The sequence below is a fragment of the Lutjanus erythropterus genome, chromosome 10 (assembly GCF_056507025.1).
Source record: "Lutjanus erythropterus isolate fLutEry1 chromosome 10, fLutEry1.hap2, whole genome shotgun sequence".
NCBI lineage: Eukaryota > Metazoa > Chordata > Actinopteri > Lutjaniformes > Lutjanidae > Lutjanus > Lutjanus erythropterus.
This window is the reverse complement of record NC_139326.1, coordinates 15,171,757-15,190,274: the sequence shown is the minus strand read 5'-3', so window position 1 is coordinate 15,190,274 and position 18,518 is coordinate 15,171,757. Positions and strand designations below refer to the sequence as shown.

The following is an 18,518-nucleotide window of genomic DNA, read 5'->3' as shown; positions in this document are numbered from 1 at the left end:
AGTTTGACTATTGAAATAAGTCTTGGGTTTGGGCCTTTGCTGTGAAGACTGGCTTCAGAGGCCAAAGGTCAGAACTTATTTACAAATAAGATGATGAATAAAAATTTTAATTGAGCTGTTACTCTGTTTTACGTTGTATGTGGGTGAACTGATGTGGATATTTATCTTTTGGTTAGTTTGCACTGATGCAGTTTTGGTTTTAAGATTACATTGTTTAATTTTTTGTTATCTTTAAAGGACCAGTGTGTAGGATTTAGTGACATCAAGCTGTAAGTCTGCAGTGTCTAAAAGAACCTACCACGAAACTCATGCAAAATGTGTATCTATAGCCAGTGTTTGATTTGTTTCTCCTGAGATACTGTAGAAACATGGTGATTCAACATGGTGAGCTCCATGTAAGATGACTCGTGCTCTCCATAAATATAAACAGGTCATTCTGAGTTAACGAAAACATATTCTTGTTTTCAGGTGATCATACACTGGACCTTTAAGGTTACCTCTCTACAGTAGCATTCATTGTGCACTAATCCCGTGTTGGATGATTGTCTACTAAATACAAGGGATTCACAGGAAAACAGAATATATGCATGTAATCCAGTGCATTTTTAATCTCATGTCATGTATTCACTTCTAATGGAAACAGGACAGCAAACTGTCTGTTTCATCTCAGAAGTGTTCAAACGCCAAAACATTGAGTGAATTTTATTATGACGCACTTTCATGAAGAAGGAATGCATTTAATAACACGTTCATCAACAATGAATCATTTCAGATTCATGCAAACAAGTAATAAAACAAGAAAGAGCAGGCACAGTGAACTGTTCGATGAAGAGCTGCAGGAGACATTGCCAACTTCTTAACAACCTCTACTGTGTCTTGCTGTTGTATAGACGACTACTCAGCACATGCACAGCATGAAATCCGATCATGGTTGTACTTACTATTGACTGCTTGACTTCACCACAGGTGTCGGAAAGTCAACCAGGACTAGTGAACTTAAACATACTGGGATCATGTTGCACCGGTGTATTTTGTATTTCCATAAGTAAACTGAATTAAGTAAAAAAGAGTCTCAATTCCTAAACAAAAACAGACATACAGAAAAAAGCAACAAGTGTAAATGATGGTCAATAAAGTCATGCTCATTCTTTCACACAGGTGTTGCTTAAATGTCATAACACAACAAACTAGAAGTACCACCTTGCAGTTGGAGTTGCTCAGCCAACCAGTCAAGTTGCAGTTTACAAGCATGTCTGTCCAAATTTTTTGCTTATTTTTTGGGCTTCTCTTTTTAATGATTTTACTGAACAGCTGAAGAGTGTGACAGTAAAGGGGCGAGAGAGAGGATGACACACAACAAATAAAACTTTGTCATGATTATCGTATGAATTCTTATGGCCAAAGAAAGAGATTTGTGAGGTCACAGTGACATTTGACCTCTAAAATCTAATCAGCTCTCCCAAGTGCACATTTGTGCCAAGTTTGAAGAAATTCTCTCAAGGCCTTCTTAAGATATTTACAAGAATGTAACAGAAGGACAACTAAACCACATAATACCACAGCTGTTGCTGGTGTGGAGGTATAAAGAAAAAAAAATCTTATTTCCTAACCATGAAAACACCTCAGCATGAAGTTCAAACCCAAGACCTTGAAAAAAACAGTATAATTTTTTTTTTCAGGTGTAACAGTAAAAAAAAACATGTCAGCATTATATTGCCATGGTATCTCATTGGTCATGAGGTCAAAAAATGTTTAATGGGGGAGTTTGGACACATGTGAAAAAGAGACATGCAGAGACAAAACGGAAGTGAAAATGACAGCCAATAAAGCCCTGCGCATTCTCACACACAGGTGTTACATCAAGACACACAATACCACAGAAATTTTTGGACAAGCCACAAACAACACAGCCATCAAAACAAATAAGAATGCATAGTTTCTATGTGCGTAATGTGTGCATGTGTGTGTGCGTGTGTGTGCATGTGACAGATGAGCCTGCAGGAGCCGAGTAACCCCAAGGCGCCAGACAACAGTGTCCTCCTCCATCTTCTCTGATTGGTCTCAGCCTAATTAAGCCGAGGCCTTCCTTTCCCCTCCTCCATCGGCCGGTCACATGACACGCAGCAGGCCATGGGGTTGAGTATGCTGTGTGTGTGTTTGTGTGTGTGTGTGTGTGTGTGTTTGTGTGTGTTAAAGAGAGAAATGTAACTACATTGAATGATGAAGGAATATGTGTTTCTGTCTGTGTGTGGGTTAAACAGAGGGGGGCGGGTGTGTGTATGTGTGCAGAGATAAAGCGACTACTTGAGTCTAGGAGCCTATTTCGAGCCAAATATAATTTATTTGACGTTAGACTGAGATGCCTCTCTAAGTGATTGACTGAGCGTTGAACACTGCTATTCCCAATGGAGGAGAAATTTCTACCGTGGGTAAAAAAAAGAAAAAAGAAAAAGCGGCGCATGTGACAATTAAAACAACACAAGATACATACAACATGGGGAAAAAAAACACGCTAATTGTAATTACTTTCATTATACACCTACTCTTGTCATTATCAGAATCACGGAGGTCCTACAGCTCAATGGGCGCAGCGTAGCAGAATAAAAGCTTCAATCAAATGACTGAATGCAATCAACAACACAACTGGCACGGCTTCATCAAGAGATAATCAATAGCTGAAGATGGGAGTACCAAACAAATTCAGCACAAAACAACCCTAGAACGCAACATGTCAATGAGAAGCCTGTTTAACTGATAAGAGTCTGACATTATGGTACGGTATATACAGTGGAGTGAGCAGAGCAGAGCAGAGCAGGAGAAGAAGTGAACAGGACTGTAAAAAATGTGTGGGCGGTTGCTGCACAATGCGCTGCATTATAGCACATGAGGGCTATATGAGCGATATGTTACGGGCTGTCGCTCAGCATTTTTCCATCGTTTCTCATCCGTGTGTTTTAATGAGACTTTCCAAAAGGTGAAAGTACACACAACTGAGCAAGTTTTAGTTTGGAGTGGCAGCGAGAAACAAACTAAGAGATGGCGGTGGAAATAGACGAGAGGGTTTGTTTTGTTTTTTTCCCCTCTATGTGAGTGTGAGAAAAAAAAAACTCCTCCGATGAACAAGAGACAAAGCCAGGTTGCTCAGTTGCTATGGCAACAGCTGCACGCCGATCAGCCTTTTTGCAGAATATTGTGCTGTCATCTTTGACGAGCAGGCACACACACTTTACAAATAACCCTCACACACGCGCACACACACAAAATCCCTGTGATAAACCGACAATAGCAATCACAGCGCCGCAAAAACAGCAATTATCTTGGATGAAACAAGTATCTTTACACAGCCTTATAGATAGTGGAAGTCTTTTAAGACTGCGTGGCCTAAAGTGTGCCAGTGAGACAGAGGGAGGAGGGATGGGAGAACAGATGATGCCCGGAGGCCTCATGGCTCGGCAGTGACTTCCTCAGTTGGAGAGCTCACATGGCTCGGAGCAGGCAGACAAGTAAACGGCAGAGCAGGTTTTGATGGTGAGGCCAGTCCGACAGAATACGAAAGGCTTTCAGGTGATGTAAATAATCAGAGTTCTGTAGCTCTCGGACAGCACTGATGACGAACAGCTAATTGTTTGAGTAAATATACAAATTTACTCTGTCATCAGAACTAGGCTGTCCCTGTGTGCTGTTTTGTTATGTATCAAATTGTGACTTTGATGATTTTATATCCAAAAGGTCAAAGGTCAACTTCACTGTGTCATCGCAATGTTCAGTACTCAGTACAACTCTGTAAAAATAGTCTCTAAGTGAAGACAACATTGTAATCACACATGTCAACATTGTGATAACTTCGATTTTTCCCAAAAAAATACACTCCTTCAAAGTTTTCACCACATACATGGTAAAGCAGTAATTTTATATATTTACAGCCTTGTTTTTTATGATCATTAACAGCTTATCTTAACCAGCTGCTAGTGGCTGCAAGTGATCAACAACTGCCTCAGTTTGAAACTGTTTCAGTTAGGGACAACATATGTCAGGGTCATATTAATGTTGGCAGAACTTTACAAATCTCAGCTGGCTGCATCTGGCAGTTGTTGTGGCATTGCAGCAGGTGCTTCACCATCTGTTGCCTGGCAGGGATCTGCATTCTGCTGAGTGCACTCTTCTAGACAGCTTAGTAAGAAGACTGTTTTGTTTTGTTTTTTGGAATAAGATTAAAAAAAAAAAACGGAATACTTTGTGCGTGCAAATGTAGTCAGCGAGATCAGTGGGAGACCTTTTGCACAAAAACATTTCACTGTGCAGTAGCAGCACAGCGCTGACTTGTGACACTGTTTCTAGCACCTGCCCTACTTTCCTAGGAACCAACATAGTAACTATTGACCAGTCCACCTCTATATTGACGGGTGTTTATGACCTCCTCTGCAAGGTTTCATTAGCTGGAGTGAGACGAGAGCTTGATGCAAGAGCTCTGCACCAGAAAGTGAGTCAATTAAACCCTGCTTGCAAAACATAAACTACCTGGTAAACACAATCCAGGTCCTCCTATTCAATAAAAGATACAGAACAAGATACAGACAAAATACATCACATAACGACAGTAAAGATAATCTCTTGTGCAGAATATGCACATCTGTATATATTCTGCCATCAGGAGCCTCTTTTACATTAAAACTATAACAAAATGCGTAGTTTGATGGCGTTGTAAAGTAGTGTATGATCATGAGAGTTGTTATCTATCCTTTTAAACAACAACCATAGCTAATGTAAATCTATCTGACATGACTCAGGTAGAAATCATGTTCAAGAAGGAGGTAGTGTATTTAAGTTTTATTCACATTACATTTAGTCATTTAGTTGAACAGTCTTGGGACAAAATAATGCAATGCATGTTTTCTGGGAAGTTATACCAGCTAGAAACTAGCTAACAATAACTAGGAGGAAATACAATGTTACACTGAATAAATTCTTGATTTCTCTATAGGAGAATTTAAATACACAACGCAACAAAATACATTACATGTCTCTAGCGTTTTTAGACATTTTAATGCTGCATCATTTTACGTAGCTTCAAGAGCTACAGTTTCATCTTTTTGGTCCAAAGTATGGTTCAAAAGTTGACTTGTCTTTTGGTTACTGGGTCACAGAGCCAAATTACAAGAGAACGGGAGATTTTAAATGTGTGGTTTGGAAAGCTTTTTGAGCTTTCTTGGCAGTAACCAGAAGTCAAAAGAAACGAAGGTCAAAAGATGAGATTTGTCTGTTCTGTTCTGTCTACTAGTCTAAAACACAAAAAAGCTGAATATGCCCTGTTCGCCAAGCATGAGTCAACATCCATCTCCTCATCAATCTCCTCATAAAAGTATGAAACGATGGCTGAATGGAAACATTATCAGAAAACTGTACATCTTTACTGAAATACTGAATCGACACCGGCATCAACTATTCTTCTCAGGTGGCTCTTTTTTCCTCACCCTGTTTTAATTTTAGCAGTTATTTGTAGCCATTTTTATTTGCCAATTCTCAAAGGGGCCTCCATTGTGGTGCCACACTTGGTTGCTAGGAGATCTGTGACGCAACTGCAAAACGTCTATGCGAGGTTAGGGTGAGTGGATGATGTCATTAAAACACGTAGAAATAAACAGAGAATTGTGCACAAAGCGTATGAAGAACATTTAAGCCATTTATATCCACAAGCACACACTCACAGACTCCCACACTCTCTTTCTCTCTGCATCTCACACACACACACACACACTCATACACACATACACACACACATCAGATTTGCTGCAGGTGTGTGTGTGTGTGTGTGTGTGTGTTGGTTGAGTCCCTGGGCTGGTACTGGACCTCCAAGTGGACACAAGGCATCATCACAAGTTCGGGCGTCGACTGTGTGAGCTCAAATAGCCTGAGGTGCTGAAGGTGAGCTGGAAAATGTCCCTCTGTGGCCACCAGAACTTTTCACTTTGGTACAAACACTGACTTATCATAACACCCGGAGCAAAAGCAAAAGCAAAAACAAAACAAAAACTGAATATTTATTATTCAACTTGACCATGAGGGTAAACAACAAAAAAAAACAATGGGACGCTTCTTGCTTGCAAAAAGAGAAATTATTTTTTAAAATGTCTAGTGAGCATACATAAATATAAATATGAGACATAGTGCAAGAGAGCAAACATGCAAATAGACATACAGCGTAGTGTTTCATTTACATTTATTTGCAGATAATGAACATTAAGACTGGCCACGCCAATTTTTGTTTACGTATGTGCATCAGGAGCCTTACTAAATTATTGTCTTTGATTGATTGTTTTTCCTCTGTAGTCCAGATTAGAAACGGTATGTTGCCACCACATTTCGTGAGAAGTAAAAGTCACATGTCCAAGCCACATGAGACCTGACAATCAACTATGTATATCTGGAATCTCTTACTGCACCTTAATAATTATGTGGTATGCAAAAGATCAAAAGGATGCTCTCCACGCTCTCACAGGTGTTAATTCTGGCTATGCTGGTAATCATGTGGCCTGGAAAACCACAGGTGAAAGTCATACCATAAAAAAAACAGTTCAAACAAAGCAACACAGTCATGAGAAGGTGTCATCTGTGTGTAAATCAATCATCTGTGAAATCACCTGTGTTGGTTCACCATGTGCAAAGTCTTTAAAGACATGTTCTCACCTGAAGCTGGACTGCTCAGTTTGCCAGAATGTATTTGTTTTCTTGTTTTTTGTTTTAGTTAGTGTTGTCCAACTCCAATAGGATAACCTTGTGTTCTGTGTGGCCAATATCTTATTCTTCTCTGACTGATCAGATTTTCCACCCAAGAAAAACAAAATCATCAGTTGTTTCAGCAAATTCAGCAAAAACTCATCCATGAGCCACACACAGATGCACTCTGTGACATCTTCATTTATAACTATGAAAACAGTGGCCAACAGAGGTCCAGAGAAACGCACTGTTAAACCATGTCTGAGTAACATTTGCTAAAAAACCACCATTGATATCAGTTTTATGAGGTTACTAAGTTCTCTGACCTTTAGTTTAAAGATTTCCAGATCTTCAGGAGGATCTGTTGGAAACCTTGAAAATGGATTAACTCATTGTTGATTATCTACATATAGAAAATCACAGCCTTATCCTTTTATACAGGCTAAACATCAAAACATAATCAGGTATCAACAGATTTAATACAAAACTATTGCCATCTTTTCTCCAGAACCCAACAGTGTGTCAAAGACTGCCTGAGCACAGATACATGGTGTGAATCTTTAATGTAATCTAACAGTAACATGACCAGACTATCAACAGTATCTCTGGGTGGAAAGCCAAGCAAACTCATGGAAATGCTCTGACGTTTCAGGCTGAGGCTGGACACTGACTCATCCAGAGGAGACAGCGTTTGGTCACCTCGGCCAGTCTTGTGGGTCCTGCGTGTGTTTTGATTCAGACGACTAGAGAGATGAGTGATAATGCTTTTGGCTGCAGGGCCCTGACATATGAGATGGAAGTGACACCATAATCCCAAACATAGACCCGGGACGGATGTTTAGCCTGGTTTATCGGGTGCACACTCGCTCGTCCACATGATCACACACAAACACACACATGTGCCATTGCTAAAATAAGAACTGGAGACAACTGAGGAGAACCATGGGAAAAAAGTTTATTTTTTTTTCTTCCATTTACTGAGTTGTTTACAGTTAGGCACAATGAGCGCTGACTGATGTCTCACTCTTCTATTTTTGTATTATTATGCGCTTCTGTCACGCACACAGCTTCTGGATGACATTAAAAATAGTACTCATAATTAAGCAAATTAAAAACAAATAAAAAGAAATCTTTGTGAATTAAACAGTGGAAAATGGGGTACAGTATACCTGCAAAAAAACCACTAAAATTTGCAATATACAGGATTGCCATTAAAAACAATGCATTGATCCATACAAAAACCCAACAGAAGTGGCTTCCACATTACAATAAGACTATCCTTATAAAATATTTATATAATATATTTTAAATGGACTATAATTTGGTTATTAGGTTGTAAACACTAAATTACTAAATAAACATCAGTATTTGACGTCCTGGGAATGAGACTCAAAATTCATCTATCATTCTGGTGCATTTACAAACAACTACTGACAAATACTTATTCAGCCTTTAAGTAGTCAAAAGATTACAGTTTAAGCAGTTTAAGTTATAACCCTGATTCCAAAAACATTGTAACGCTGTAAAACACAAATAAAAACAAAATTAAATGATTTGAAAATCCTTTTTGACCTATATTCAACTACAAAAACAAGATATTTAATCTTCAGACTGGTAAACTTTATTGTGTTTTGTAAATATACACTCATTCTGACTCTGAGAACTAATTTTGGGAACTAAGTTTGGAAACTGAGGACACTAACTGTTGGAGTTTTGAAAGTGAAATTCTTTCTCTTTCTTACTTGATATACTGTATGACTTCAGGTGCTCAACAGTCCAGAGCCTCTGTTGTCTTATTTTGCTCTTTATAATGCCTGAAACATTTTCAGTGACAGACAGGTGTGGACTGCAGGCAGGCCAGTCTGGTACTCAAAGTCTTTTACTATGAAGGCACACTGGTGTAAACTGCAGAGTGAGTCTTGGCATTGTCTTGCTGAAATAAACAGACGTCCCCGAAAAGTTGTTTGTATGACAGCATATGTTGCTCCAAAACCTGTATGTACCTTTCAGCATTAATGGGGCCTTCACAGATAACTACAGTTACCCACAATGCCATGAGCAGTCGATGTAACTGCACAACCTGTTTTAAAAGTAAACAGATGGGAACACAAAAACTGCATGCAGACAAATACTTGGACACCTCTTGCATGTCACACCCTCAGCATTTACAGCTGTAACTGACACCAGCACAAACAAAGATCTTAGTACTTTGCCTGTATTTGCGGAAACTATTAAACATGCCTCAGGGAGTCGCTCATATTAAGGTGAGAAGTCAGAGTTGATGTTTGTGAGCGAGTGTGCCTTGCGACTCCTCCCAGAAAGCCTGAGGGAGTGTTTGAGGCGGCAGGACTCCTTCAACCTTCAGAGCTGTCCACAGTGAACGGCTTATCTTGGATTTCAGGTATACAGGCAGGTTTCCAAACGAAGCTGTGATACCCACCGTGTCTAATAATGCTTTCTAGTGCAGCGGGATAAAAAAAGCAATGTGTGCTTCTTACGTAGATGGAGAGTTTTTAGGAGTTGGAGGAAGTACAATCTCTGCTGTAGCCTGGAGCAGACACTGTTAACTTGGATGCTGCAGCTCAGTGGGCTGTCAATGTGCGCTCCCACACACGTACAGGTGGAGACATGGGAGATGACTTCATTGTGAATGACCGGAGGCCTCTGATCATTATTTACAGCTTTGTCATCAATCATCATCAATCATCAATCATCATGTCCTCATTTGTTTTCAACATTCAGTTTTAGATAATTGACTTTCTGTCTGTATCTGGGGTTAAAAGATTAATGAATGATCATCATTAACTTGCAGTCCTACAAAAAAAAAAGAAAAGAAAAAAGAATCCCTGTATTTGTTTTTTATCCCTGAGACTGATCTAGTGATAAGTTCCTGTCTTATGTTGTGTTTTGGAACTAGATGTGAGTGCTGGAGACATGTTATTGTTTTGAATCTGATAATAAAATTGATTATTACGGTACTTCTCAAAAGTCATTTTGGTTAGTGTTTGACTTGCAAAATGAATTGCGTTAGAGATGGAAATATGTTTCTTAGGTGAGTGAAAGTACATACATTTTCGTTTTCTACGTTGATAGTTAAATGATTAGTATTCAACTCATGTAGGCTAAGAAAAATCAGAGTCGAGTTTTGCTTCAGGATTTGATCAACATCAGGATTTCTGTCAGAAAGATAATTGTACTGCTATTCTACTATGCAAATATACCACTTAGCATACTTGCCAACCTTGAGACCTCAAAAATAGGGATTCTGGGTCCTCCTTTCATTTACCTTGTTTCCTGCATTTTGGTGACTTTTGAAGAATGAAAATATGAAAATATTAATTATGCATTTTTTTGTAACTGTATTCCTGCACAAGACCTATAACAGACACATATCAACTGTAAAACGCAATGGGGCACAGCATTTAGCCTGGTTCAATTTCAAATTTTATTTTACAAATGTTTTTTTTCTCAGACTATGTTAGTTTGCTCTTGGAACACTGTGCTAGTTTCCTCAAAAACTTTCCATGAGAAACAGGAATTCTTCTTTCCAGGACTCCTACAATATGCTTATTTCTTTCTCTTTGTACTTTCCATTTCATTCTCCATCTCTCACTCACTGAGGCTGACGAGGCACGAGCATGAATGTATTTAAGGAGAAATGGATACAGTGAGTGCGAGCAGCTCTCTTCCATGTCATGTGCTGCTTTATTGTTGTCTGGGTGGAAACAGTAGACTTTTAGCATCGTACTACACTGCCAGTAACAGGTTGTGGTAACAAAAAAGATGCGAAAAAACTGGTCATAAAGGAGAAATACAGGAGAATTGTGATCCTGGGAGGAAAACAGAAGAGGGCAATGGCAAATGCGAGTCTCTCAGGGGGAAAATCAGGACATCCGTGTCTCTATTTTGCAATTCAAGTACATCTTTATTTGTCTGTCTTCTCATGAATATGGTGTGTCATTATTCCGTGTCATGCCTCTACCAACAAATATGCACTGCCGTGCCCCACATACCTGTTAGCCAAGGTCCGCAACTATTCACAACACTAAGCAAAAAGCATTCATCACTCCTTTCGTTGACACAACCTCCATTACTTCCCATCTCCTCCTCAGTCTAATGGCTTCCGCAGTATGCCCATAATGCATCAGCCAATAAGGCTGCCAATGTGCAGCAACACACCACCTCCGGTCATTATGGCACGGCTTGATTGCTCATTTGTTGCACTTTCCAACAGAGCTGTACTTAAGTATATGTTTAACAAAAAGAATTATGGTGGGAAGAATGATTATGGGCGTGAGTACTGTTTCTTCCTTGTGGTGCTGTTTGGTGTTAAGGCCAAAGGTTTAAGACTACAGAAAGTGAGATGAGAGAACTGTTACAAAAGCTTATTTGGCTTATTCTGCAGATTCTATAAGACAATAAAGGCTGATTTTGGTTTCAGTTTTTAACCACAGAGTATACTAGACATTTTGACTCAACCTAACAGAGAGTAGAATGGCATCCCAGAAATGAGGCGTCACCTGAGAACTAAATAAGCAAATGTCAAACGGGATTAGAATATGAAAGAGAGATATTAAAGACGTATGAAAAAGACCATAAAAGCTAGGGCGTGAGCTAATTAAATAATGAACGGTTAACTTACTTGCAGAGGGCGTTTCAGCATGGACAGGAGGTGTGGATGGGATGAAGGAGGGGAAGAAGAAGGATCGCAGAGATCGTTCGGTGTGGAGGGGCGAGCGCTGCGTGGGCAGATTCTCACAGCTGCCCACACTGCTGTGGATCTTAAGGTTCAAGGGCTTGGTCTTCTTCTTGGCTCTGAGGGAAACAAGACAAGAAAAGACGAACAATGAGACTGACAGATTAGGCCTATACACATGTCTAAGTGGTTTAATCAAGCTCCTCACTCTTTTTTTTTCCTTGGACATGTAAAAGGAGATTTCAACAACACCAGCACTGACACAGTCTGACAAGTGTGTTTCTATCTAGTGTGAAATTGTGCTTTAAAATAATAACAGAATGCAACTTAAACAATGTATGGAGGGTTGTTTGCACGTCCAGTGATGTCCAGCTATTCATTCAGTTGTTTTTAAAGGTTGTTTTTATGTTGCATGAAAATCCTCTAACTAAACGTACTTGCAAACCATCATGCCTGAGCTCTGATTTACTTGTGGCCTAATTCTGCAGTCTGGACGTCAGCTACAAGACCACTATAACATCCTTTTGTACAAATGAAAAACAAACTGTAGAGCAGGTGTGATAGCTACCGAAGTCACAGTAAGCATGGTGTATTAAGAAAAAATAAATATAGGATTAAGTGATCATGAAACAGCGCATGGGTGGGTATCATGTTCATAAGCCGACTACAAAGCTACTGGCATCAGGCCAGAATAAAAGCAAACTGCTGTCAGGCTGACAGAAGTATAAAGGATAGAGAGAAAGAAAAAAAAAAGAAAGGCAGGTTCATTTGGAATTAACTCACGCTTCATTTGATACATTGATATGTATTAGTACGTTTTCCAGCTTTGAGTTAATGATGGATTTAATGTTTAATACAATATTGTTTCTTATATATTGCTGTCAGTTTTAGTAATTGTTAGATATTAAGTCTTACATGCATATTATGCGATCACAAAGCTAATTGAAGTAAAGAAAGACTAAGAGCCCTATTTAAACAATCTATAGCGGATGGTCGCAAGTGCATTAACGGTATGTCCAACTTTACTTTGCTATTCAAACAGTACACAAACTGGGCTCAACATAAGGTGTAAACCACAAAGGAAATTTGTTTTTAGTCTCTTAATTAATCACAGGGTTAAATTAGAATGTCATCTCCCCTGTGCCTGCCTCTGGTGCATCGCTACTTAAATGGTAGATTCGGCAAGACGGAAAAGTGAACAGGGCTGTTGAAATGACCCACTTGTAGTGATGCAGGCACTGTGGTTAACCCACAGGTCAGGGCATAAAATCATGGTTAACAGTGGATGGACCGCAGGAGGGTGAAATAAGGTGAAGTGTCTCCCTGCTGTGTGTGCATTTCCGCACAAGGCACAGCAGCATGACCGCTGTGACATTACCGACCCATGGAAACATTACTATGTTAATTACTGAAAGTAGCTTCTTGAATCAAATTCTTAAAGAAAACACTTTATCAGCCTATATCAATACAATAGACAACAAAGAAATCACAAGGAAAGCTTTGCGCTGCTCATGATTTAAAGTTTTTAATATAATCCTGCAGCTTTAAATTCAAGACTTGTTTCTGCCTGGCCATTGTTAAGCTCCAACATGAAGAGTATATGCCTTAAGCAAACCTTTCTGTTCCAACAACTTCTAATCAATAAAAACATGCAGAAACCAGATTTCCTTTTTTCTCTGTGGTATTTGGTAATCTTTCAGAGACAAACGGTTCTAATATTAATTTGATCATTTTGCTGGGGAAAAGGTTTCTTTTTTTTAAAGCTGCTGGCATGGATTCCTTGAATATTATTTTAGAATGTATATTTAACATCACTTTATTCATGATGGATATATTGCAAAAAGAAATTATGACCTTAAAAAATACGGGGAAAGATGGAGAAGGTTTACTGAAGGTTTAAGAAAATAAAAGAACTAAAGACCATCAAGGGTAAATTTCAATATATCTATATTTTTTTATTTTCTTCTCTTCCATATAAAGAAAATTACTTTAATTTTGTTACTTTACTATTAACTTAGATTATTGACTTATCAGTTGTGATGACATAAGTTGTGTGGTTGGATTTATTAGGGTGCATAGGTTTGATTTATTTTGGTTTGTTTTAGTGTGATTCTGGTGTTGTGTTTGTGTTCATAGCTTTGTTTGTCCTCTAACAACTTCTGCCATGTTTTATTGTTATTAAATAAAATACTTTTTAAAATAAATGTCTGCTATACTCCAGCATGTTTAAGAAACAGTAAGTAAACTTGGCAACCTTACATGAAAAAACAGCAAGGTTTTCAGGTTGACAGCCATTAATTCTCGGGAGTGTCATCGGTTTTCAAAAATCTTTAATGTGGCTTATAGATATGAAATCTGCTCAGTCATCTGAGGAGCACCGAGAACTTCAGTGTGAATTTTAAGGGTTTATTTTGTGACAGGAGTGATGGGATCAAGGCTTAATGAATTGGCTGAGAGGAGGCGTTACCACGTATTACCCAACAGCCGTCTCTGTGGTTACAGTCCTACTTTTCTCCAGAAGCTTGTAAATTACTTGAAAAACATCTTTTTAAATTGTATTTCATGTCAAATTGCAAGTCACCAATAATTTCCCATAATCACTGGCTTTTGTTTGTCAGCCTGCTTCCTTTTGCAAGACCTGTCATTTCAGAAAAATGAGTTTCAGATAATTAAGCTTGTGGTGCAATTTGTCTTTGTTAGCTTGTCATACAATTTGTTCCTGTAAAACCTTTGTGTTTTTCTGAAAGATATAACCTGTAAGTATACAGATCACCATGTGATAGTGAGGTAACCATGAACCAAAGTGCACCAAGTGACACAACCTACAGTACACAAATTGGGCTCTTAATGATGAGGAAATATGTTGTTTGATTAAAAAACCTCAGGTGATTTACAGAAGAGACAACTACAACTGCCTACATGTCTTTTGGGCTCAATGCATGAGCCATAGCAAAACCAGAGGTCCTTTCCAAATTGGTTTTAGCTGAACTTGATGGAGGCCCCAGTAGGCAAACTTTCAATATACACAACTAACCTCAGCTGTGCATGCATACAGAAATTCATGCAGCGACACAAAATAATCCTCTCTTTAGCTCGAAGGCACAACATTGGGCCCTCAGGCTTGGCTGAACTCATATGACATGTATACAAATGACGGCAACCTGTGTGTCTGTAAACTGACTTCAAAATGATGTCTACATGATGCACATACACATACGCAGCTTTAGATGGTGAAGGACAGGTTAAAGAGATGCACAGAGAGTGAGCCAGAAAAAGAGAACACCAATTACAATAGGAAAAGCTGTAGAGGAGAACCTGAAAGGACTACTGAGCTAAACAGAAAGAAAACCTGACAAACAGAACACAGACAAAAGCAGGCTGATATGACAATGGTGGAAGTCCAGACAGAGACAGATGAGGAAGAAGTATAAAAGGAAAGAAAAAAGTGAGTTCATCCATCAAAAACAGACTTAAAAAGTAATAAAACTTGTAAAAAGGCTGTGAATCCTGACTTTTCATGCAAAGTAACACTCATTAAGTGTTAAATCCCAAAGGAATTTTTTCCTCCCATGTCAGTCTCTCACTCCCTAAACTGAGTCATGCAATTAGACCTGTAAACCAGCCCAGCACTTCACTCCCATCTCCTGCAATAAGGAAGCAGCCCGCAGGTTATCACTTCTCCGTCATAGAGCTTTTGTCAGCTATTCCGATTAGCCCACTTTATGCCATTTGAATCTAAATTAAACCATTCATCTCTCTCTATGCATGCCTTTATCCTCTACCCGAATGACTTGTAGATATTCAGTGAGGAAAAAGTGAAAATGAATGTAGAGAGAAGGGAGAGGATTCCCAATTTTGGTTTTGAAACGGCTGTCGGTGAAGGCGGGCGGTGTGGAGGGGGAGACTGACAACTTCACAGTTGTTAAAGCACCTATTCAGATACCTTCTTCTACTCTGCACATGAAAAGTTCGAGGAAAGAGAAACTTAAAGAATACACGATACAGAAAGACAAGAAGATGAGGGAGGTGGGTGACTTGTCAAGTGTCAAGAGAAATCAGCGAAGGTGTGACTAGTAGAGTTGTCTTTTGATCTAGTATAGGATTGTACGTCACGATGCATTTCTCACAGATGGAAATCACTGCATGTTTGTGTCACATTTCAGCTACCTTCTCAGAGTCCTTTATCTCCAGGGGTCCTCCATACTGAGTAAACAGGAACACCATCATTTCGCCAGTTCCATTTCACATATTGTAGTGATTAAATTACTCATTGTGTTATGTTTATTACCTGCTGATTTGCTGATTTCTTCTTCATAGTCTTTCTTCCTGATATATCCTGAACTATTAAACCCCTATTGTCTCTATTCTGAAGTCAGTCAAAGTGCAAATTACAGCTTGTACAACTTTGCGTCAATCCAGGGATCAAAAGTCACGATGTTTGCAGATGATAGCTTGTTTTTTTCTTGATAATAATCTCTGAAGGTTAGACCTCGACACTGCCATCAGGTTTGTCAGAGGAAATAAACAACTCTTGCCCATTGTTGTGTGGGCAGAGTATAAAACAACAAAGTATACTAATCACAAATAACAACAACATTCGATATTGAATATAACTTGAAACTAGAAAATTACAGACAACTTGAAAATTACAGAGAAACCTTGGCACCTGTTATATACGAATATGGTACATTTTGCAACCATAAACTGACAACAATTTGATACCGTTTTTAACAGATTTTTTTTTTTAATCTGCCTCTTTACCAATGAAAGGGATGCTGTTATGATTTTAGCATCTAATTATTTATTTAAAATGCTGCAGTAAAGGAATGACAGATGTAGGCCTATATATGTCAACAATGGAAAATGAGAAAAAAATGGACTCTTTCCCATTTTAAACAACCTTTATGGTCTTTTGAATTACGGTGAATGAAGTAAGTTGGTGTAGTAATGATAAGTGTAACGTCATCTGTGCATCTGACATCACTGAGTGCTGAATGTTGAAACTCCATGGTCTGACCAAGCTGGATACTCTGTGCTCATCATAGTTACACAACGCCGCAAAGGAATTCCTGCAGTTTGATCATTTCTTTTTTTGTCACATAGCTCCACTGTTACTTTCAGGGCATGTCTATCAAGTAGATTTAAATACAGCAACAACAAAAACATACATACACATACCAGCAGTGAGGATCACAGAGCAGAACCGGCTGGCTTCCACAGCCTACAACAACAATGCTAATGCAGCTCATGCCACTGTATGAACTTCAAGAAAAAGCTACATGAAAAAACAGTAACCATCACCCGACCTACTATTCTCATTATTCATAATATAAATGACAATTCACATGTATCTTTTAACTGACCCTCAGTATTACAACATTCCTCCGACATCGCCCCAATATGTGGTAGCAGCCACTTTATCCATGCAGCACAGTGACACTAAATTCTACAGATTAACCTATGAAATAAACACTAAAACAACATAAAACATGACAAATCTTTCAGCTGCCAAGTTTGAATTCAGGTTACAGACAGACAGTTTTCTCCTTGAGCCTGAACCATTACTGATTTTTTTTAACCACGGATTCATTAATTTACCACATATTGAACTGTAAGTCAAGAAAGGCCTTGCAACATGAAAAAAAAAATATTGCAGTTGTGTGCAGTTGCTTGTCATCCCCCATGGTTGGCTTGTTAATAGTGTGGTATTTCTAAATTGCAGTTATTGCAACAGCACTACTGGTGCTGGAGCACCTTTAATCACAAAGTAGAATATGTCACCGCCAACAACATATTAATTTTGCCATGCTAAAACTTTGACTTTTTTGGATTTTAAGAACCCATAAAGTGGGTTCAAAGTTTTATTTTAAGTTTGATGGTTTATATTTTTGAAAGGTGAGATCTTCACTTCACAATATGCAAGCAAGGAAAGAAGTCTGACATTCAGGCATACACGTACACGCATTAATCCACCCACTGCCTCCCTCCACATCCACCTGCCCCCACACTTGCACAGACACTAATTACAGTGACACCTTCAAGTAAAAGTTTCATTTGATCAAGGACAGGGGAGAGCACAGGAGAGCAGTGATCATTCAAATGACATATTTCCTTTATGTTCTGACATATGAAGATTTTATAGAGGCAAGGTCATGAATATTGCACAGCTTTCTGCCTAACTAGCTAGCAATTGCTCACTCTCCAACCGGCATATCTCAACAGCGATGCTGTGATACTGCAAAACACTCGAGCTCTGATTAATTAACACTTGTGTCCATCTAGGAGAGTAAATTACTTGCAGGATTCCAGCTGCATACCTCCACTTTTTTACTTCAGAAATATGCAGAGAGCTCTGCTGAGACCCATGTGGCGAGAAAAGCACCCTGTTGCTTTTATACAAATGGACCTGTGGAATAATATCTCTGGCAGCCACTGCTCTTTCCTGCTTTAATAAAGTTGGAGGAAAATGAAATAAAGGTGGCTAGAATAATGATTACAAGAGAGAATTACTGTGAGCCCTTTGAGCTGTTTCATCCAAAGCAGGCTGTCTTGCTTTCAGAAGTCTGTGGTGTCAAGCCTGAGTTGAATAAAAACCATGAGTCTGCTACCCTGGGAAGACTTTTTCTTTTTCTTTCCTGAGGCAGTTTAGTAAAGCCAATGCCAAACTTAATAAAAAAGGAATTTATTTTTATTGCAAAATGCAACAATCCAAACATTATCTTTCATTAATTACAAAACTAAATGCATTTTCTGAACCTTCAAATCATGACTTGAACTATTCTACAACTAAACTACACTCACTTTAAACTATACTACATATGCATAAAGGTTATTCAAATATTTTGATTACATTTCAATTCTGTATGTGATGCATAGAATTGATTGAATTTTGTATCAAACTGATATATAATTTTATAGTGTAAACAATTCTTGTGGTAATCGGTGCAATCTATGCTTTGCATTTTCATGACAGGTCCATTGTTTTCTCTCACAGTTCATTATTTCATACAACCATGATCAAACAAGTGGTAAATAAAATTCTCAGTTTAGCCTAACCTGTGTGGAACAGAAAACAAGGGTGAACTGTGTCATTATTCTTCACTGCAAA

At 38.7% G+C, this 18,518-nt stretch overlaps 1 protein-coding gene across 1 annotated transcript in view; it reads right to left on the bottom strand.

The window, feature by feature from the left end:
- The window catches only part of ksr2 (kinase suppressor of ras 2), a 121,468-nt gene that overhangs the window by 39,800 nt on the left and 63,150 nt on the right, over positions 1-18,518 (bottom strand). The window contains exon 5 of the mRNA XM_084728368.1: positions 11,357-11,529. Within this exon, the coding sequence (XP_084584494.1) occupies positions 11,357-11,529 (173 nt within the window). The remainder of the gene's footprint in view (positions 1-11,356; positions 11,530-18,518) is intronic.